The following is a 22,965-nucleotide window of genomic DNA, read 5'->3' as shown; positions in this document are numbered from 1 at the left end:
TCAGAAAACTGTACTGTATCAGCATTAGAGTATTGTTTTTGATATTAAATTGTAAATTTTGTTTTAAATATGTGTATAAATTTTAAATACAGCAGAAATTTAATCTAAAATATAACTTATAATTATATTTTGAGCTTTCTTCATGAATGCTCGTTTATGTCAAATGCGTATCTGTCAAATATTTTGACATATTACGGATATCGTTATCGTGGTGTGTTAGGAATAATTGTTTCTAAAATTAATCATCTCATTAAAAGAAATATTCAATAACTTATTCCTTAGTTCTGTTAAAATTTCCATTAAGATAAAATGGCCTTATTTAGTTGCAGCAGGTAAGTTGTCATTTGACTATCATCATATTATATAATATGAGTGCTATTTTACGTATGTCTCAAATGTTGTAATAATCATTTAAAAACAGGTTAGCCAGCAACTCAATGTTGGCAAATTTGGCCAAATGTCGAAGTGCTTTGGGCACTGCTACATATGCCCAAGCCGCGTCAATTCCCAAAATTACTTTCAAAAAATTCGAAGCCCCACAAGAAGAACACCATGATATACGAAATGCTAAACTTAATAGACCTCTGTCACCTCATTTAACTATCTACAAGTTCCCGTTTCCCAGTGTTTTGTCCATTACTCATAGAACCACAGGTATGTTAAATTTGTATTTGTTTTCACACAATTGTTTTGTTACTGAAGTATTAAAATGAATATAGTTTATTCTCTTGAGTACAAATTACAGTCCGATGCTCTGCTGCTGCACCACAACTAGTCCCTAAAATCTACAAACCCCTATAATCTTAATATTACTATAAAAACATTTTTGCAGGTATTATTCTATCTAGTTATGCCACAGCTCTGGGCCTGGGAGCTTTAATGCTACCTCATGATGTATCCCACTACATTACTATGATTGAAAGTTTGAATTTATCTCCAGCGACCATATTTTTGGCAAAAGCAGTACTCGCTACACCATTTGGATATCATTTTGCAAACGGTATGAGACATTTATATTGGGATACGGCGAGAGGATTGTCTATGAAGGAAGTATATGCCACAGGTTACGCCATGTTGGCTGGTACTATTGCCTTTACTTTGTTACTTGCAGCGTTATAATTTTATGCAAATAGATGAAATAGATAAAAGCAAAGGTTGGTTATTATTAGTGTTTCTTCTTACTATTGAAATGTACTGTGTGTTAATCTAAAAATATATATTTTTTATTTTTACCCTATTAAGAGGGAACCTATTCTATTCTTATTATAGTACTTACTGGTTTTTTTCAATACATCTATAATAACCACCTTTTGTAATAAGTGTTAATGTTGGTATTATTTATTTGTTTTCAATAAGCAATGCAATAAATTGAAAATAATTTAATTTATTTGTTTCATTTCAATAAGGTACACAAACTAATTTTATTAAAGAATTTCAAATATATTATTAGACTCCACAAGAATTGATAACATCATGAATAGATTTGAATTTTTCAAAGTCCATCTTCTCAGTAGTGGCTAATCCTTTTGCTGCATTCTGGAATAAAAATATTAAATCTTAAATTTTTATAACTAATTTTATTTTTTACTATTAACTTAATAACATAAAATGTATAGTCATAAATTATTTTATTTATTCTTAATCTCGTACCAAAGGTCAATGTCATATATAAAATTTTATTATTGAAGAGTACAACGGGTACAATTAAAAAAAGTCGAAAACTTATATTTGAATGCAGAAATTTAGATTTTTTTCTGCTCTAATCCTATAAATTTCTAATTTACCATTTTTTATTTATTTGCACTATAAGTTTTCATTTCTTACCGAATGCGAAAATGGAGCATAATAAGCGATTGGGTTGACTTAAAGTTTAATTTTTTAAGAGTTTGTAGATCTGGTTTACATTTTTGAAATAAAATAAGTAATATATTTAAAAAATATACATCTTACCCTATGTGTACTATAAATATTTATGGCAATATTATTAATGGCATTCAGCGGGTATCGGAAGTCAAACATACAAAACCCGACCTACTACGTAATTATACTCGACTTTTCCGCGACGTCTGTGCCTTATTTTTTTATAGGATTCTTTCTATCTCTATACAATATCACCATCTCGATACATCTTAAATTAAAATTGCTCATTTTTTACAATATCATCTCTAGACCCCTGTCATACACAAATATATCGAATTGAGTATCTGCATACTTCATTTGTTTCTTCATTGCAAACAGTCGAACACTGGACAATGGGTAAGTTAAGATATGTCACAATAACTGATAAAACAATAGATATTTCATACCATCCAAGAAGCAATGTGATATGGTACACATGTGCTTAACGTGTAATGATGTGTGAGCGGAACACGCTGCCGTCGTGTTTATAGCATATGCTATTGCGCCAGGACTATCTCAAAATTCGCAAATAAATATATGATTTATTATGATTTATAAGTAGGTACTTACATTGAAAATAACATTATTATTCTTCAAAAATTCGCCATAAATGTTGAACAAATCTTTTCTATCATCTAATAACTGTGCCAGGCTCAATGGCGTGTGAGCTATAGAGACGTCGGAGAGGAAGTCTTTAGCGGACAGCCATGTTCTAGAAGGTGCTAGCGCGACGTTGCAAGAGGCGTATTCTGACAGTTCCTTGCGGCCGCCATCTTGGTTTAGGCACAGCAGTTCGTATTGCGACGAATCGAAGTTTGATAGGTCGGCACCTGGAAACATTGTTGTATTAGAGAAAGTTCTATTGAAAAAATATATTATTAGTTTTTATTATGATAATGTAATAAGAACTCACTTGATACAAACGCCACATTTGCTCTATTTTCTTCTAAACACTTCCACGGGCTGTTGTTACTTGAGCATTGTTTTTTGAATTTAGATACGTCTTCACCTATGAAATATTATTATTTTTAACAATAATATAACTAAATTAAAAAGTTCTCATTCATTTAAAATAAATTCAGAACAAAACATTGTTATTCATATTAATTTCTACACACAATTTAATTTTTAAGGATACATAATCAATTTAAAACCATCGAAAAAATATGAGAAGGAAAAAATTAACATATTATATAATTATTTTTTCACGGCATTGTTTGTCGAGTGATAGACGTGTCTTGTTACCAGAGTAGTGAAAATTATTCATCTTCATAATGGAAATCAAACACGTCGCTTTTACAGTGAGTTCATTGACAGCCTAAAATATAAAATATACATGTCATAATTACCACTAGGATTATTCTCAGGTTTGTCGACGCCGGGAATACATAAACCAGCGAAATAGTCGCCCAAATTCTTAACACAGTGGTCAGAATTAATTTTACCTTTATTAATAAGGTAATATAATGGCGCCGTTAGACCACTGAAGCTACCGAACGAATTGTGACACGACCTAAAAATTTAGTAATAAATATTAATAACTGAATTAATATTATAACTGAATTATTTTTTTCAAAAATATTATAATATTTTTTTTTACAAAATGCAGGAATATTATAAAATTGGAATGAAAAGATTCGTATAAAAATCTCGAAATCGACATAAACGGTTGAATATTTTTTGTAAGTAAACGATATTAATTTTTGCCTATGTTAGGGAATTTGTTTTTTATCATCACCCATTTATTTAAAAAAAATAATATTACAGTATGCGAAAGAAACAGCATAGATTGTTTTTCTTTTTAGCTTCAAGCTTTATCCCTAAAGCGGTGTAGTTCGGGAGAATGGAGCGCCGAACGTTACTGTCATAAATTTATTTGTTTATATAATTATTTAATTAATATATAAATATACAACAACCATTTACCAAGGTTTTGCGTTAACGGTATCCATACCTATATTATAAATTCGAAAGTAACTCTGTCTGTCTGTCTGTCTGTCTGTCTGTCTTTTACGCAATCAGGGCCAAACCGCTAATTTAATTGTGATAAAATACTCATATAGAGATACTTGAGGGTCCCGGGATGAACATAGGATACTTTTTTTTTCTCATATTTGTAATATTTTCGATATATACCAATATAATAAAATAATTAATTTGACAAGCAATTTATTCCGCCATGTTAATAACAATCGTCGCTACGCGTTGCTAAGCAACGGCTTGCAAAGTTTGTTGTTTTAAGAAAACGTCACCCAAAGTGAGTTTGCTTAATGCATACATGGCGCGCGCCAATATAGATTTGTATACATTAACAAAAATTAGATGATTTCTATAATTTGATATTCATCCTTATGAAAATAAATATAATAGTCACTTTTAACATTTCATCTTGATGGAAATTATAGTTTACTGTATAACATTCTAATAAATAATTAAGATGTCACTGATTCCAAATGACCTAGCCTACGAGTGGTATAGTATGACCGACGCGAACGGGCAGACTGATGATTTTGTAAATTTTTATATATTTTCGAATTACTATTATTTTTTATGTAATTATTTGCTGCTTATAATTAATTTATCTCAGTTCGGTTATCCATGCCGATGTTATACACTTAAAATATCGTAATTTTAATCATTTGGGATTTTATTTAATATTGTTCGCAAAAATTATTAATTATTTAATATAAAAAAATGTTTAGTACGCGCGCACGGCAAACTTTAGGTACTTTTTCTAATATTAAGAATTTCCTTTAGTTACTTTTACTTCTTTTGTTTGTTCATTTCGGTTACTCAGATATTTTTTCTAATAATAAATCTCCACTTATTATTATTGTTTAACTTATTTTAATTATTTAGGCTCATATTTTCGCGGGCGTAGCCGCGTCCGGGCCCACTAGTTATGTAATATACCTACGAGAATTTTATCCTGTCAGGATGGAAGTAGGTCAGCTTCATAGACATTTTAAAGGCTAAAGCATTTTGTCATTATCGTTGAACATGGGTGTAACTGACACTTGACAAATTACACACAAGGACGGTTATAATTTGAATTTTTTTTAACAAATTAAAATAGTTAGTGTAACATTTTTTATATTGTATTATATAAATAATATATTAAGTAAAAATTCAGTCAAAAAATAATTTGTTTGATAAAATTTAAAATATATTATTAAATTGTTTCTAAATAAGATGTAATTGAGAAATGTATTATTCTAATTTTATACATCTTATTAAGATTAACATAAATAACTAGATTAACAATGTATTACCTAAAGAAAAAAATAGTCTCAATTAAGCATTTAAAATAAAAGATATACAAAATTCATTATCAAAAATATCCTTATAAGCGCTATTAATCACGCTAAATAAAAAAAATACATTTACTTACAATTTTCCTCTTAAATCCTCAACATTATTTATACCGGAGTTCTTTTTAACAACAGCCACAGCGTAATTAGGTGTTTTATCTTTTCCATACACTTCGTGGAACACCGGATGCAAGTTATACTGCTTCGAAGCAGCCGCCACCCTCATATCATCAACTGCTGCTAAATCTGAACCATTGTCTTGTACCTTAAAATTGTTATAAGTTTTTTTTTTACATTATAATATTATTTCATGTATCCTTTTCTCCTTAAGTATTTAGCCGAATCAGAATAGTCTTAAGAAGTTCCATTCTCCACTTTTCACTCATTTTTAAAATAGCCGCAATGCGTTTTATTTTCAAACCATTGAAATAAAAAAACAGCTGATACAAAGAAAGAACCTAGTGTTAAGACACTCCATTTCAAGCACGGTGTCCAATTTTTGAAACTTGTGTTGAGTGGTGGAACTCGCTTTGTCTTGTACCCAGAACGACGAAATTAAAATAATTCTCTCCCTAGAGTGGAAATTGAATTCCTATTTAGATTTGAATTGATATTTTTGTGTAATGTTTTTTTTATTTTCCAGGGTTAATTTTTTTAGTAAAAATTCAGGGACCGGAAACGGCTCATCTCCCCCCTACCATTCCTATACCCATGTGCCCCATAACGGCGATATTTTAATTAATATTTTATTAAAATAGCTTGTCAGAGTGTTATGCTATCAGTAATTTAAATCTTACTCGAGGGGGATGTTTATATTTAATTTATATTTGAAATAAGAGGGTTTCGTAGAATTAAATGGAGGCATTGTTGGGTGCCGTTGTACCTATAGGTAACTAAATGTAAAATGATTTATAAATTTTTCTGATTAAAGTTTTAACCTTTAACCATTTCCTCAGTAAGGAGGCAAAGCAAAACGTAATGCCTCAACTATTCCGCGGAAAATGGGAGCGTAGTGTCTGGACACTAGGTTCCTAAAGTTAGCTAAGTTGCGAACGAATATTCCAACACAAGTATATAATAGAGCTATAAAGATAATAGTAGATACGTACACTCTTCAAACATGCTTCTTCACTAGCCTCCTGCACGCAGTCCAGCTTGGGCCGTATGTCGCGGCTGAACGCGAACACCGACATCGCACGGCACTTGGCCAGCGCCACGTTAGACGTTACACACATTCTATTCAATGTACACAAAAAAATATTACATGTAAAAACAAATAAATAAACATTGCTTTAATCGACTTTTCCCTACTGATAAACAGACATGTCAAAACAGAAGGATTACGTGAGAACATAATATCTTATAGGTATGTTAAAGAAAGTAAAGAAGTAAATATAAAGCCAGTAAACTAAAGCTAGGTTCATACTCCAAATTCCCATTACTATTTTTATATTTCATTACTTCTATGTCCAAATATTAATTTTGAAACTATTATTCGTAATTACCTAACGACAGGTTCCGGTGGACCATGACCTCTCTCAATGACATCGGTGTAGTTAGCTTTACTTAAATAATTGACAGGTCTAATAGGAATATTATCAGCAACATGATGTATTTTTTGTGAAAGACCTAGTACTTTAGAAAACCATTCTGGTTCGTCTTTAATAGCTGCGCCTAAAATGTAAATATTAAAAAAAATATGAATGAAGAATCAACAAATGAACGAACAGACAAATGAACCACCGATTGCATCCCCCACACAGCAGGGTAGGCAAGGGGAAAATAATGTTAAGACACGCTGTTCCCTGTTTTCCGCTAAATTCTGAAGGCATTGCGTGTTGAGAGGCGGAACTCAACGCCACATTTTGCCAGAGCGAACGACACCAGAGCGAAGAAATGAATATACCAAGCATTTAACTTCCTCGAGTGGGAATTGAAGCCACAACTTGTCGCATTCACATTCACACGCTTGTTCCCTTGTGCTACGATAAGTCTAAAAAAAACCGATATATTATGCTTATACATATTGGAGGGTACTCACCAGCGTCAGCCAATTGCTTGATTTTCTCTCTCAAAGGAGACAATTTAGCCAACACGTCGTTATGGCCCAACAACCCCTGCCAAGGCCTCGCCGCCCAGGAACACGCCTTTTCCCTTACAGGTACTTTAGACCCGTCCACACACAAGTACGCATATTCATCTGGTTTTTCGGAAGATTCACTAGCTGGGATAGTTCCTACTGGTAGCTAAAAATTAATTGTTCGAAAAAATATACTATTAGAAAATATAACAGTTATTTTAATCAAGGTAAGTAATAACTGATTAAAAGATATGTCAGTAGGTTAAAGAAAATTAATAGTACAACAATGAATCAACAAATTGTGAAGCTTAATTTTATGGCACTTAGTTATATGAAAATAGGTGGGAATATTCTATTAATTAAATACTATACACACCCCAAAGAACTTCCGTACATAGATGACTTTAGTGAAGGCGACCTCCCCGCCATTATGCGCTAAGCATCTTAGAGTCCCGTCGTAACCGCTAAAGTTATCAGGATAATCGCATTTTTCTGGATGCTCGCATAAAGCACATAATTGGCTATACTGACCCTCTGTAATTAGAGAGCCTTGTGAGATTTATAGAAGAAAAGCTTTTTGCAAATGTAAGTAAATAATTTGGTGTTCTAGAATTTATTTTTTGTTTGAGGAATTTATTTTTTCGAAATAGTTATTTTTATATTAGCTAAAATTATGTATGAGATATGTCGCGGCATAAAACATCTTCAGAGGTAAATTATAGGTGTCGATCAAAAACCACTACTTAATGAAATTGAAACTTATTCTTAAGAACCTAAAGTTCATCTAGCCACTAAGAAATTCGTTTCGTTCTAGGGAAACTAATAAGAAATTCACCATTTTTAAATTGGATATTAAATTTAGTACAACGATTAATTTAGTATAATGAGTTTATTTTTTTAAAATAAACTTATTATACTAAATCTACTTTTAATAATACAATAAGCTTTTTAATAAATCCACCAGAAAACGAATCATATGACCCATTTTTATAACTTTACCCGTAGCTTTTTACAGTATCATATAGAAAACCATGATATGAATGAACAACATTATTTAAACTTTGCCTTTTTAATATTGAAAAAAGCTCCGGCCTACTTTCTATTTATGGAAGTTTAGTGCAAAGCTTTCAATTTTTTGCTAGTCTAGCAACGCAGTACAAACTACTAGATATCCATTATATCCTCTTGCAAACATTTGAGTCAGAAAATCAAATGGCTCTCGAGGCGACCTAAAATCCGTTGCTCTGAAATGACACTATTTATTAAAATGAAAGGTTCTTCTATCTATGGCAGGTCTACATAAGTATGTATAGTTTAAAAACATATTTCTCTATATTTTTGTCTGTTTTCCTTCCTTTATATTATTATTACCATAAAAATGTGTTGTATTTGAATTTCAAATACTGATGCCAAAAGTATCCTCAGTATTTGGCTACTAATACTTAATTTACATATTAAATATTTTAACGTTCGTTTGGATAAGTACTAAATCTAAATAACACATTATTACGAAAGCTATTGTTTAAAACTTGAGACCGTCGTTGCAAAGCTTATATTGACATCAAACCTAAATATAACTTCTATTTGTGTTAACTTTTAGTGTTTATGATTCAATAACAGCGACTTTAGAGTTTAAAGTCCGGGATATTACTATCATAGTCATGTTTTGGAAACATTTACTCTTAAGAGCCCTTGGGCGGGTTAATATCCGTCTAAACTTCGAATATTGCTTCTAAATAGGGTTCCCAACTAGACTATTAAAAGCACTATTGTACTATTTTAAAGCATCAATAATAAGATTAGTCAATGTAACGCAGTCACAATAGTTGAGTTTTAATAAACTTGACAAAAATAAGCTATCATTTATTTTTAAATTAGTTTTAATTGACGAGGCCTATAAAACTTTTATAAGCTACAAGTGATATCTTAAAAACATAAAAAAGTACTGTATTTTTTTAAAATCCTGCCAATTTTCATTTTCAAATCTAAATACTTTTTTTTTATTTAAAAAATCTCGCCAACCCTACCTCCAACATAACCTCTACACTGGATGGCTGGTATCATAACACCGAACGCTAAAACATCGGTTTTCAAATAAATAAGTAAATAGATTGCTATGTTACTGCATATTTAAACATTTTTGCGCTTTGTTACTTTTTGCTTTGACTTCGTTCATATATATTGTGGCAAAATTGTTCGTGTTTTATTCAAATGTTACTTATAGTGGGCTTTATTTGAATTCAGATGATGAATGTTTTTTCATGCAACGCAGGGATTCTTCATGAGAATTTGATGAAATGAAAAATATTTTTTTATTTATATAGTTTGCTTATGATTGATGACTCTGGGTCCGCCCGAAAGCATTTATTGTGTTATATATACACATATATATATATGAGTACATACGAAACACATAAATAACTAAATAATTTTCTTATCAATTGCGTTTGCGTTTTTAATTAATATATTTGCCAAGTTAAAGTGACTTTGCAAAATTATTTTTCTTTTCAAAGTTTCGAAACGATAAAAAATAACAGTTATCGTAAGCCACCTGTTGCCTTCCTTTAAGTTTTTCATATTTCCCGACCAACTGAATCGGAAGCGAAAATTTCAAAGTTACACAACTGACTGAAGTATTACGTACAGTATTTGGAAAATAAATCGTTTTTGTTCAAGAAATGTTAAAAGGAAATTGTAATTTATAATGTTTTCCGACTTCTGTGATGATTAACGCTGTTCATTTCCATAATTGCTTGAAGTAAGTATAATTTGGAAAATATTTCAGATTTACATAAAGTTGAGGAGTTACGTAAGTTTAAATGTAATATTTATAAGAAAAAACTAGAGATTACTTTGTTGCTTTTTTATGTTGAATTATGTGAGATATTTAGAGAAATGGTAAACTTATAGAAAAATTCGAATTGTGAGAGCTGTAGGTAGATTCGAAAGATTCGTATATATCTTCTTAATTCCTAATCATAAAATCTAAATGTAAGTCATTATTTTTAACATTTTACATTTTTAATTAACAATAATAAGAAATAAGTAAAAAATATCTTACTCCAAAAAGAGGTAGTTTTCGGATCCGGCGACCATTGGCCAACAATGCATGATTTCTTAAAGAATGTAGACAGAGCTCGTAGTTCATTCTCTTTGGGAGAAATGGAGCGATCCGTCATTTTCGGGAACACTGAACGCTTCATCAGCATTGTTAGGGGAATCTGTTGGAAAAAATAAATTACATTCAATTTATTTCTTAGGTGATTCTGGAGGCATTGCCTGTTGTGTGGTGGAGCTGAACGCTGTGCACTGCCTGGTCACCGAAGCGAAGAAATGAAAATATTAAATACTTGCTCGAGTGGGAATCGAAGCCACAACATATCGCGTTTACAGTCACCCACTTGAGCCCCTGCGCCCCGACAGGCCTCTATTCTACATACTTACTTAAATAGCTACACACAAAACCTTTTACACCGCCTTCCTCATTTCATATATTTGTATTGTATAAACTTATTTTATTTATATTAACAAAGGTAAAAGTAGAGAAGAGAAAATAATATGCATGTAGGTCGCCGCAGGTTAAAAGCAAATGTAGCTTGCATTTGTGGATTCGCAAGCATTTAGAATATGAGGCTCTCGGAAATGTACGCAACAAGTATGTGGTTATACTGAAATGGGCTTTCATTTTTGTGTTAGCTATATTAAATTCTCTCTTGGTGTTGAGAATACGAGAAAAATCTATACTTTTATTGTAATTAAAGTATTATAATTTATTTAAGTCGTTGTCTATATCACTCCTTTCTTTTGTAATACAAATTTGCAGAGGGAGGGACTAGGGTCTGTTCGAAATTTAGATCTTCACTTTTCGCACATCTTGATATTTTTAAATAATTGTCGTTTATTAATAGGTCTACAGAATCAAATACCCGTATTAACATAACTAAATACAAAAAAAATAATTATTTAATTTACCAAATATTAAAACAAGGCTAATTAACACATTTCAGTTCTATTAATTCATCACAGAATAACAAAATGTATGGTTTATTTGACGTCAAATATCCTTTAGTCGACATGAAAGCGTTCTAATGTAATACGTGGTTAAAGAGTAAATGTCATTTGCCATGTGTTGACTTAAACACTCGGGGGTATGCGGGTTACAAGTTTAATTCCGAGTGCTCCATTAATATCTTAAATTACTATATACTCGTAGAATATTAGTAAATATATTATTTCGCAATTATAGTTAGCGGTAGAATATTATATGGTATTATGTAGTTTGTATTTGAATCCAAGAATAGGTGGTATAACTTCTTGATTATAAATTAATATAGTAAAATTAAAGCTTTTAGGCACAAAAAGGACATGTCAGAGTGCACGCGATGACATTATGCGCGATGAGCATTTTCAATACTAATAACAAGCAATATTTTTAACTGATGAAAACATCGTAGACTCATAATAACTACTCGAAGTTGTCGTGGCGCAGGGACGCAAGTGTCACTGTAACGCGACGGTTGTGGGTTCGATCCCTACTCGGGTTAATTAATTATTACTTATAAATATTTTCATTTCTTTACTCTGGCACCAAGGAAAAAGTCCAGCGTTGAGCCCTGCCACTCAACACGGCCTCAATGCCTCGAAAAATTCGGCGGAAAATGGAATTAACACTAGGATTTCTTTGTCTGTCTTGCGATTGTGTGAAGCTGATTTTTAAATATATTTTTTTTACCCCTACTTAAAACTACAAAAGATATGCCTAAAGATTAAAACACAAAAAAATAATTCATTGAAGTTTTTACTTTTTCATTTTAATTGTGACAGTGTCCCCACAGGCCTATTTGCATTTAAATTAAACAAAAACTCCCTGACAAAAATGATATCGCAGGTATTTTCGTTCGCGACATTGTTTAAAACAAATCAGTCGAGAACATTCTATTGTAAAATACCATCGTAATAAAATACATTTCTAGTACAGAATTCAGACAAAAGATATTTCATACATTCAAAGATATCAGCCGAATTGAAATATTAGATACTAAAAAAGATGTTTTACTTTATATTTGTAAAATTAAATTTGTTTGTCACGATTTCTGAAGTGAATAACATTTTTATTAAATTTTGCAGAGACCCAGACACATTATATTCCACAGAATGGGCGCTATTCCGAAAGAATTGATTCGTTTTGGTCTCGCCTTTGTTGTGTACATGTTGGAATAGATATTGCTACCACCAGCTCGAGTGGATAATTGGTATGAGAGTAAAGGAATATCGAGATATAGACGGCAATGTGAACATTCGAACTAGGTATTATTAATAGTAATATATTGTCGAAATGTTTTAAGTTGCTATTAATATTTATAGTATTTTTATAGTGTCTAACTGTAGCTTTACTCTTCTATTCCACAATTCAGGTTAGGTAGAGAAGCTTGTGTCAAGATACTCCAATTTTGGCTTGGTCGATTGGCAGAACTCAACGCCGTTATAATGTTCATAATTTAAATATTTTCATTTCTTGTGTCTAGTTGATACATTCACAATATAACAACATTAAATAAAAAAAATATAGTACAAAGAAGTACATATTTCCATAACATTCATTTTAAAAATTGACTTACAAAGTAATAATAAATTCGCGTATTTCGAAGTTGTTATTGAAATAGTTTCAGGCCACAATACTTTTGGGACGGTTCTGGTTAAAGTACAAACAAAATTTAATATTTGGGGTCATTCGAAATTGTTGGTACGCTTCAGTAACACTGATGTTCTAACTTTGATCATTTATAGGCTTTGTTTATTTTATATCAGTCGTCAGCTACTTTGTTTGCGTGGACGTTAAGGCGTAAAATTGAAAATCACGTTTTCTTAGCTTCACGCTGTTTCCAGCACATTTCAGGGCAGGCAGAGTGAACATAGGAATCTAGTGTTAAGACACTTCGTTACCATTAAGATACTTCCGTTCCTCATTTTCCGCCAAGGCAAGGCATTGCGTGTTGAGTGGCGCAACTCAACGTCGGGCTTGGTAAAGGCGCGAGTAGACGACGTATCGTTACCAAAGCAAGGCAATGAATATATTTAATATTTTATTTCCTCGAGTGGGAAACCCTACATATCAAATTTCAACCTTATAAGTAAAGTAGTTTCATCCATACGTTGTCTGTCATGTAATGGAAGTGTTTTTTATATATAGATTTCAACAAAATGATTAACATATAATAATAAGAAAAAATATTACTTAGGGAGACAAAGGATCCTAAATGGAAGGAATAAAAATATCTTTCTGTAAAGATTTATTTATAGAGTGTAAGAGGCATAAGAAGTCTCTTAAGAAGCACTTGTAAAGGTTAGTTACTCTACAAACGAAGAAAAATGTTTGATTATTTCATATCTATATGGGCGGTAGGTACTTGCGCGGTTAGATTAGAAAATTATCCTCATTTTCAACCGTTTTTCTTGTTGTTATTATTGTAGGTAATATTACTAAAGTAACAAAAACTATTTGAAGTTAACTTTATAAACAACATCTACGTTTCTACGTTTAAGCAAGGTGATAAATGGTCACAAAACTTACCTTATATCCAACATTTCTGTTCACACCAGTGTGACACGACTTCAATCCTTTCAATTGATCTAAATTGTTAATGTTTTGGTCCTTGTGAATGACGATCACAGCTTCGTAACGGAACTCCGCTACAAAAGAAAAATATTATTTAATTCTTTAAAATAAAACATTGATGTTTTACTCTTTTGTAATTGATAATATTCCCCGCTTTGGTATCACAAAACGCGGCGTTAAGTTCCACAACTCAACACATTAAATTCTCAAATCCAGAATGCTAAAACGGAAAAGAGTCTTTACACTCCGTTTTTTCTGCCTTGTGGTCTGTGGTTTATTATCTGCTATATGGAAAAGAAAATGTTTTGACTTTAAAGAATTTCGCAAAAATTTTCCACAATGCTATTCTCATATGAGGACAATATGTATTAAGTAAGAAAACTGTACACTGTACTTCATCTCTATAAAGCCAACATAAGCGGCCATATTTTTTATGGAAGCATTCCCCTATGTCACATTTAAGTACGAAGTGCATTTATTTTCTTTATTCATCCTTTTATTTATTCATTTCTATTACCTAATATGAACATTTTGTATTTAAATTATACTTTAAAAATAAATAAGCTTCACTCTGTATCCCGCATACAGCAAGGTAGACAGAGGGAACCTAGTGTTACGACACTCCGTTTCCCACTTTCCGCTGAATTATTACTTTAAAAATGTGTTAGTTTAAATTAAAAAATTCTTATACATACTTAGAGTAAATCTATTCAAGTTTGCTGTTCTAACACTGCCTTTGTGTTCAGTAATTTACGTAAAACCATTACATTGTTTGAAGTCGTCCTTGTTGCCGTCAACTTGTTACAAATTGACTTAAAAGCTTAGGTATGTGTATATACTTAGATAATTTTCTTGCAAAATGTCTTAGATCTTGTGAATTTAGTAGATAAATACAAGTGATAACAATAAAATGATACTGTTTTTACTCGACTGCGGCGAAGTCCAAAAGGAGGGTCATGTTTTAGTGTCTATGTATGTACGAGTATATATATGTTCTTTTGTTCCATTGTAACTGTTAAACCATTGAAGCGATTTTTGTAAATGATATGTCGTTGAGGTTGTCTTAATAGCTAAAGTGTTATACATAATTTAGGATACATTAATTTAGATTTTTTGTTTATTAAATAATTTGTTAATAAATTAGTTACAGAATATTGACTATTGAGACGACAATAATATAAAAAGAAAAATAAATATTTTCACATGTAATATGTATACACGTTTTCAGATAAATAATTACTTATTTTTTTATTACACTTAGTTAAGATAAAGCGCGGCATTGGGTTCTGCTACCAAACACACATGCTCATATTGGCAAGAAAGTAAAGAAAGAAAGTGTTTTAACACTAAATTCTCCGCATTGTATGCTACTCGGTAGAAGCGAAGCGCAGTAAAAATATTTTCAAGAGTAAATTATGCCACGTACTCGTATATTTTTTTCAATACACACTTCACAGAAATATTATATTATAAAGTTTGAAAACCCTCGCTTTAAACTGAAAGAGATAAAATTAGAAGCGTATTTTGCTACCAAATTATATCTCACACGAAAAGGGACGCAACGAATACTGTGAAAACAGGTAAAATCGTTTATGACAGTTCCCGAATAGAAAATTAGAAAATAACTTTTCCAAAGCCACAATGGTCCTGCTTTTGTTAATTATCGCCAGTATAAAACAATTTCACTGGGCTCCTTTGTCCTCAAGTGAGGAACAATAATAAAGAGGCCGGTTGGTGTTTATTCAATAAATTTAATTAATTTCACAATGAAATTTTATTTTTTAATTAATTGCTAATATTTTAAAACTTGTTAAGGCAAGAAAAAGGGAAAAGGCTGAGTTCTTAAGATTAATAAGTACCAAAATTACTAGGAAGTAGATAAGGTTTCTTGTTAAATGATAATTAAGACTAAAGAGCCGTCCTCTTTGAGAGAAATGCCCGGCTCGTTTAACCACTTCAGTCTAAAAAGCGAAATTTATTTATAGTCATGATGGTAAAATTTCTGGTAACGTTGTCGAATGTTTTTATTATTTCCGATTATGAAAAAGGAAAAGGAAATCTAATTATCTAACTCAGAAAGAATCACGAAAGTTATTATAAATTATAATCTGATTTAATTTAGTAAACAATGTTATGGTAGGTACCTGGTACATATATATATTGAAATACGTTAAAAATTATTTTTTGAAAATTATTTTTAAAAGTTAAAGTCTTTTATTTATCCTTAATTTTATTGAAAAATTCCGCGATTAAGAGTGTTAACGATAAGTTTATTTATATAATCTAGACAGAAAACAAAAATCAGTCATTTTATTGTTATTTTGTTAACATAAATAACTATACCATACTAGCGGACGCGCGCAGCTTCGCTAGCTTATTTAGGGATGAATTGTAATAAACCACGAAACATGTTCAATTAAATATTTTTAAGAGTCTTAAATTTCAAATTTTATAATAATCGGTGGCGTTTTAAAGATTTTTCCATACAAACTTTCAACCCCTTATTTGCACCCTTAGGGGGAGAATTCTAGAAAACGACGAAACAGATTTAATTTTTTTTCCATACAAACTTTGAACCCCTATTTGACCCCTTTAGGGTTAAAATTTTTCAAAATCCCTTCTTAGTGGATGTCCAGATAACGAAAGTAAACATCTGTCCAAATTTCACGTTTCTACCATCAGCGGATACGGCTGTGCGTGCGTCTTACCTCAGTCAGTGAGGACAAGTCCTTTTATATAAGTATATAGATTAAAAAAAAACAATAGAAATAATGCTATTTCAGAAAAAATGTGGATTATAAAACACTATATTTATTCTAACATAGCAATACATATATGTATATTTATATGATTGTCTCCAATATATTAATAAATAAAATACGTCTTAAGAATGTTTATATCACGACAGGAAACATAGACGAGACGCTATAATATGTAGGTGATACTTCTATTATTTCCTTCTAAGCGCCAATAAACAAGTTTAAAAATGCTAAATGAACATAATATAGAAATAACGTCGATTCTAAAATAGTTGCATATATTTTTTGCGTATTAATTAACTAATTCAAGGTCTAAAATTATATGTCACGTCTAGCTACACAGCTATTATTTGAATTACGTTGTTGTTATGTTTGACATAAAGAAAAAAAATTCTTAAATATTTCTATTCAATCTTCACGAAATTAAAATACTTTATTACTGAGGCCAGTCGTGGCGCAGGTGCACAAACGCTACAGGCTGTAGGTTCAATTCTCACTTTATAAATATTCGTAAAAAATATAAAAATCACATAAAACTCTTTCATGTAATACAACGATACATTTAAGTATTGGTTTCCATAAGCTGGTTAGACGTAACGTACCATTTTTGGTACGTAGCACGTTTATAAATGTCTTTGTATATTTTTATTTCTTCATAAAGCTACTTAATATTTAAATATATAAAATTTTGGGCAATATATTTTTTTCACGACCCCTTGATATGGCAACACAGATGTATACGACTAAAAATATAAGGGGTAATGTAAGCAGCAGCTGTTCGTATTAAACATAATTTACGTAAGCTTATGAGAATTCATTTAAAATTATTTTCTCCTATATATACAGGGTGTCCCAGGAGTCAACGATAAAACGAAAACAGGTGATAGACCAAATCGTGACAGTTATGAGAAAAATATAAAAAAAAATCTGGGTCATGTATATTTCATATTATATTGATTACGAAAACAATATTACCAATTTAAAAAAGACGAAAAGCATAAACAACATGCACAGATTCTTTATTATAAAAGTACAATAGTTTGTTTTTTTAGCATATCATCCACACTGGTATTGTTCGAAAACGAATTCGTTCTAGTTTTATTTAATTTAAATAGAACGTAGCAATTGCTTTGATCGGGTTTCAATTCAGATATATAAAAATATCGTGTTTGAAAAATCATGAAATATTTTGTATTTTTATTTCTTCGCTCTAATGTCGAGAAAAATTCGGAAATGAGTTCCGCCACTCAGCACACAATGCCTTCAGAATTTGGCGGAAAATGGGAACGGAGTGTCTGAACACTGGGTTCCCAGGTTACTTCTGCCTGCTGTGTGCAGGATACAGTGTGAGACTAAAAAAATCATATTATGAAAGCAGAATTGATAAGGACATTATTATTAAAAAAAAAAATCAGCTTCAAGCTGTAACCCGCACACAGCAGGGTAGGCAGAGGGAACCTAGTATAAAGACACTCTGTTCCCCACTTGCTGCCGAATTCTGGAGGCATTGCGTGTTGAGTAGCAGAACTCACTTCCTCGAGTGGGAATCGAACCCACAACCGTCGCGTTACAGTCACACCCTTGTGCCGCTGCGCCACGACGACCTCATAATCATAATATGTAATTACACTATTATAATGTGTAAGTACAGTACTGTCATTAAACTAAATGCTATTTACATATAAATGTACACATTATATACAGTATATTTGAAATAAGGGCCATTATTTTTAACATCTGATAAAAAGTGAATTAATCCAGAAGCACGGAATAGCCAAGCAAAATTACTTTCACCTATTAAAATTACGTAATCACCTACCTTGCCCTTTAAAGTAATTTAAAGTACTTTTAAACGTCACTTTTGACCTTCAAGAGAAAGCTCTTGGAGGCTTATCAGAGAATAAATTATTTGAAGACTGGAGAGTGGAGATGACATTTAAAACTTAACAGACAGGTTGACATAATCGATCTTATTACTATAATAAAGCGTTTCTCATGTTTAATAAAAGTTTACGTCTACTTCTACTTGGAATATTAATCTTTTAGATACGAATCTTATTAACCTTAATAAATCATGCTTCTATATAAAATTTAATTGTGTTTGCAACTTTAAAATTGAGATAATTAAATTCAAAGCACTGCTTATGAATTGTTCCAATCGAAATACATTTCATTAATTTGTCTAGCTCATTTAGAGAGCTTAACCAATTTTGATAGAATTTTCAACTCTTTCTTTAACTTCACGCTCCGCACGTAGCAGGGTAAACAGAAGGAACCTACTGTTAGGACACTCCATTCCCATCGAGATATTTCCATTCTCCACTTTCCGCCGAATTTAGTAAGCATCGCGTATTGAGTCGCAGAACCCTACGCCACGCGCTCTCTCGTTACCAGAGCGAGGAAAAGCATATATAAAATATTTCATTTCCTTGCGGAAATGGAACCTACAACCTATCGTGCTTACAGTCGCGCCCATGTGCCCTTGCTCCACGACTAGCCTCTTTTTTGTTTTATTCAACAAATTAGAATAAAAGAATAAAATAGATATTAAAGTAAGAGATAAATCTCACACCTTAATTTACGAATAACGCTTATCATCGCACGGCTGAAGCACAGTACGAATAACAAGTAGGTAACAAGAGGCATTCTATTGAATTAATTCCAATCTATTAGTCAAACAAGTTTCTACGAGTTCCTCGTCTCGGTCTCGTGTAATATCTATTCCTATCTCTTATTCAATATATTATTTCAAACATGTCTGTGTATTCGCGTATCTAAGTTTCTCAGCGTGTCTAATTAGTTACGAAACTTTGTACGGTCAATGTACTGGTTATACGACTTTACGTGTTTTTCTTTAGATATTGGAAGTTATCAAATATATTTATTATTCTATTTGATAGTATTTTATTGATAAGGTTTATGCTTTTAAAAACTTTATAAGGCAATATAAGTTGGATAGTTTTGTAATAGAGAAAGTTAGTGGTTTATATTAATTTTAATTACAAACACATTTGAAATTAAAAATACATAGTAATTAAGTAACTATATCAAATTAATCGTTAAAATAAATTCAATCCTATATTTATCTTTTGATAGATTTTTTTCTAAAAACTTACCATCAGGTTCATCATCGGTCCTGTACTCTTGGAATACAATGAAATCTTGGTTAGGTATTTTGGATGCCACGTACATGTCTTCAGGATCAACTGGAACGAAATCAGCCTGTCTTTGCTGCACGTACGACAGACATTCCATTCTGCAAATAAAATTAAGATTTATTCACACACTTTTAAAATAATTTGTAATAGATGACTGTCGACACGAAATAAAAAAAATGTCTTGCCATGTGAAATTTGAACCTACAATGATTACAATCAGAACTCATAAATATTTTTAAGTAAGCCTAGAAACAAAAAAAAATATTTCGATAACTTAAAAAATTGTTCCATTAGCTATTTTACCTATATTAGTTTCAGAAACTTTTTTATTGTTTTTAACAGAGTTTGTAGACACTAGCAAATAACTGGGGGGCGAAAGGCGCTTCTCAAATTCCAATTTTGCTCACAGATGCAAATATCCGCGTACAAAATGTATACATTTATGTAGGTGGAACCTACGATATCGTTAAGAAGTAACCACAATGAAAAAGATAAGCCGAGTATCAGAGTATTAAAAGCTTATTATTGACGAAACCATAATTTATTTTATAAGTATAAATCCACAATTCTTATTATACTACCATGGGGTAGATATCCACGTTGATAGATCCTTACAATGGGAAATGATAATATTTAAGTATTTGAATTGGCTTGGTTAGACAGAGAGCGTTGGGTTCCACCTAACGTATACCATAACTTCTCTAAAATGGACGGCAAGTGGAGTTTATCAGCATCTATCGTTACTTGAGGAAATAATAACATTTAAAATTATTGACAACAGTCTGGCAAAATGCAGCGTTGGGTTCCGCCATCTAACACAAAACGAGCTGAAACTGAATATCTCTAAACTCTACAAGTATCAAGACATACCTAAAGAAAAAATAATTTAATCTAAACGAAACTGTCAGAGGAAGTCATGTAGTTCGTAATATCTTATCCAATTTAGATAAATTGGGGATTGAACGTGTTCAACATCAAATTGATTCAGGGCTTTATGAAATTGGAGGCCCAATCTGACTCCCAAGAGCGCCCCTGCATTTGCCTCCACTTGTTAGATAAAATGATTTTAGATTTTGCTTTGATTTTAATTAACTACAGGCCTTCTTGCGGCTTCGCTCGCAAAATCATTTATATCTTAATATAATATATTATACGTATGTTTGTAGCGTACTTATATTTCCATCTCATTAAGACACTTCCGCTCCTCATTTTCCGCGCAATTCTGGAAGCATTACGTATTGAGTGGCGGAGCTCAACGCCGCGCTTTGTTGCGACAGCAGAGCGAAGAAAATGTATTTAATTTTTTCTAGTGGGAATAGAACCCATAAACGCCGCGCTTAGAATCACACCTTTGTGCCACACATATATGTACATTTAATTTCTTCAATATCGAAACTCATTACTGAGTCCATTATAAAAGCACCATGAACGCATGGTACACAGATATTGTTTTGTTTATACGATTCAATTTTCCCATACAATTGATTAGGACATTCGGAAACCTCCGAGGACAGATTCTGAGATAAAGTGAGATTTATTTCCATCCGTGATTGCAGTATATACGAATACGAATGTTTTATGTATGACTTTGAATGATGAACGTTGTGGCACTTATTACTCTATAAATAAAGGCTTTGTTATAAAGATATGAGTTTTACGTTTTCTGCTCTCATATTCAGAGCACGTAGGCTTATATAGGTACAATAAAAATTGCTTACTAGTATTGTCGCGACAATGCGGGTGTAGTTCCTATTTACGTTAGAATTTAAAAATAATAAATATTAAAATGAAAACATAATGTTTTCGTATTGTTTTATGTTTTGATTGATTGTATAATTATCTTATTTAATTCTGATAATTACTTTTTACCAGAAGCTATTTAAATTAAGATTCTTTTTTCACGCTGTAACCGGCAGACAGGCAGAGGAAGCATTACATCAAATTAAGATATAGCTTATATTAGTTTACATGAATATATCACGCTATATTGATTTACACGCATTAGGGCTTCATGCATAATTGTAAATGAATTTTTTTAAAGTAATGAACAAAGATAAAGTACAAATTAAATTATATTTTTTAATTAGTATTTTTTTAATATAGACAAGTATACGTAAATATATATAATATTGTTATGGATATATATAATGGTATACATTAAAACCTTCCCAGCACTAAACTCGATTAACGACGTTGGGACATGACTAATGGATGGTGAGGAATAAAGGGCGTCAAATCTTGAAGGTAATACAATTAGTGGGCACCCAATAAATGTCACAATGATAAATTACGTTAACCAACTAACTTCGTCTTTCCTTCGTTGTTAAATAGCTTTCCTTGTTTTCAGAAAATTTTATTTTTAATTTCTTTTCTTTGCATTTGCTGTGGTTTTGGAAAAAAAATCTAATTCTTTTTTTATGGAAACGAAATTTCCATTCCAGAAGATTTCTTATCGATTTTCATATAACATTTAACTATGAAAAAGCAATTAGTTTTAATTACCTTATAGTTTGCAAATCAAATAACTGTTTACAAATGTAATCAAGTAAATAAAAATATTTTCTTACCTATCCCTTGCTGCAATACATTCCAAGACAGCCTTGCTCTTTGTAGGTACTTCAAGCATTGCCTCGCAGGCCCTCAAATATGGTGCGGGCACGCATATTTTGTCTAAAAATGGTCAATTTACAATAATTTACATTGCAAAATTACACTGAATAATATCTATATTGAACGCGTTCATTATAGTATTTTGTTTTCCTAATTAGCACTATTAAATTAATTGACAACAAAATGCGCGCCATCTTATTTTTTTTAATAATTTTACACTTAAGTAGAAATAAAAACAGCCACATTGTCTTATTCATCAAATTATCATGAATTAAATAATATTAAATAATAAAAAAAGAAAAAAAAATGTTATATTAAAAACATACAAGAAGATTTGCCGTTGACATTTGCACCGATCAAAGCTATCAAAACTATTATATATTTCAAAGTCATGGTCAGGCGGGCGACCATGCGCGAATGTAAACACGACTGGACGTAGAGTACACAGCTTCTTTTATATATTCATGTGCTTGTGCTATCTTGCTGTAGCTGTTAATAATATATAAACATTAATTAAATATTGAATCAGACG

General features: G+C 31.4%; 2 protein-coding genes across 2 annotated transcripts; one reads left to right on the top strand and one right to left on the bottom strand.

Moving 5' to 3' along the window:
- Positions 1–173: 173 nt before the first annotated feature.
- LOC146529157 (succinate dehydrogenase cytochrome b560 subunit, mitochondrial-like) lies at positions 174–1,383 on the top strand. The gene is made up of 3 exons (XM_085201622.1): positions 174–332; positions 422–654; positions 833–1,383. The coding sequence occupies exons 1-3, from the start codon at positions 310–312 to the stop codon at positions 1,117–1,119; spliced, it is 543 nt and encodes a 180-aa protein (XP_085057748.1). The 5' UTR covers positions 174–309; the 3' UTR covers positions 1,120–1,383.
- Tsf1 (Transferrin 1) lies at positions 1,369–22,915 on the bottom strand. Its single transcript, XM_085201620.1, has 14 exons — positions 22,760–22,915; positions 22,391–22,493; positions 19,782–19,921; positions 13,862–13,980; positions 10,352–10,511; positions 7,667–7,824; positions 7,252–7,456; positions 6,716–6,884; positions 6,320–6,446; positions 5,291–5,475; positions 3,249–3,412; positions 2,813–2,908; positions 2,470–2,729; positions 1,369–1,536 (listed from the first exon to the last, which is right to left on the bottom strand). Exons 1-14 carry the CDS (start codon positions 22,842–22,844, stop codon positions 1,447–1,449), a joined length of 2,061 nt encoding a protein of 686 aa, XP_085057746.1. The 5' UTR covers positions 22,845–22,915; the 3' UTR covers positions 1,369–1,446.
- Positions 22,916–22,965: the final 50 nt, after the last annotated feature.

Source organism: Heliconius melpomene, chromosome 18 (assembly GCF_056956725.1).
Source record: "Heliconius melpomene rosina isolate 202511_hmr_F chromosome 18, ASM5695672v1, whole genome shotgun sequence".
Taxonomy (NCBI): domain Eukaryota; kingdom Metazoa; phylum Arthropoda; class Insecta; order Lepidoptera; family Nymphalidae; genus Heliconius; species Heliconius melpomene.
Note: the sequence above shows the minus strand (reverse complement) of the source record. Positions and strands in the feature narration are given on the sequence as shown.

Bases quoted from the DNA above. Each gene is read 5' to 3' on its own strand.
- Tsf1 (XM_085201620.1), bottom strand. From the start codon at position 22,844: ATGGTCGCCCGCCTGACCATGACTTTGAAATATATAATAGTTTTGATA. The intron at 19,922-22,390 runs GTAAGAAAATAT...TTTTATTTGCAG, and splicing joins TGTATTGCAGCAAGGGATAG to AATGGAATGTCTGTCGTACG. The intron at 13,981-19,781 runs GTAAGTTTTTAG...TTTCTTTTGTAG, and splicing joins GACCGATGATGAACCTGATG to CGGAGTTCCGTTACGAAGCT.
- LOC146529157 (XM_085201622.1), top strand. From the start codon at position 310: ATGGCCTTATTTAGTTGCAGCAG. The intron at 333-421 runs GTAAGTTGTCAT...ATTTAAAAACAG, and splicing joins GCCTTATTTAGTTGCAGCAG to GTTAGCCAGCAACTCAATGT. The intron at 655-832 runs GTATGTTAAATT...ACATTTTTGCAG, and splicing joins CATTACTCATAGAACCACAG to GTATTATTCTATCTAGTTAT.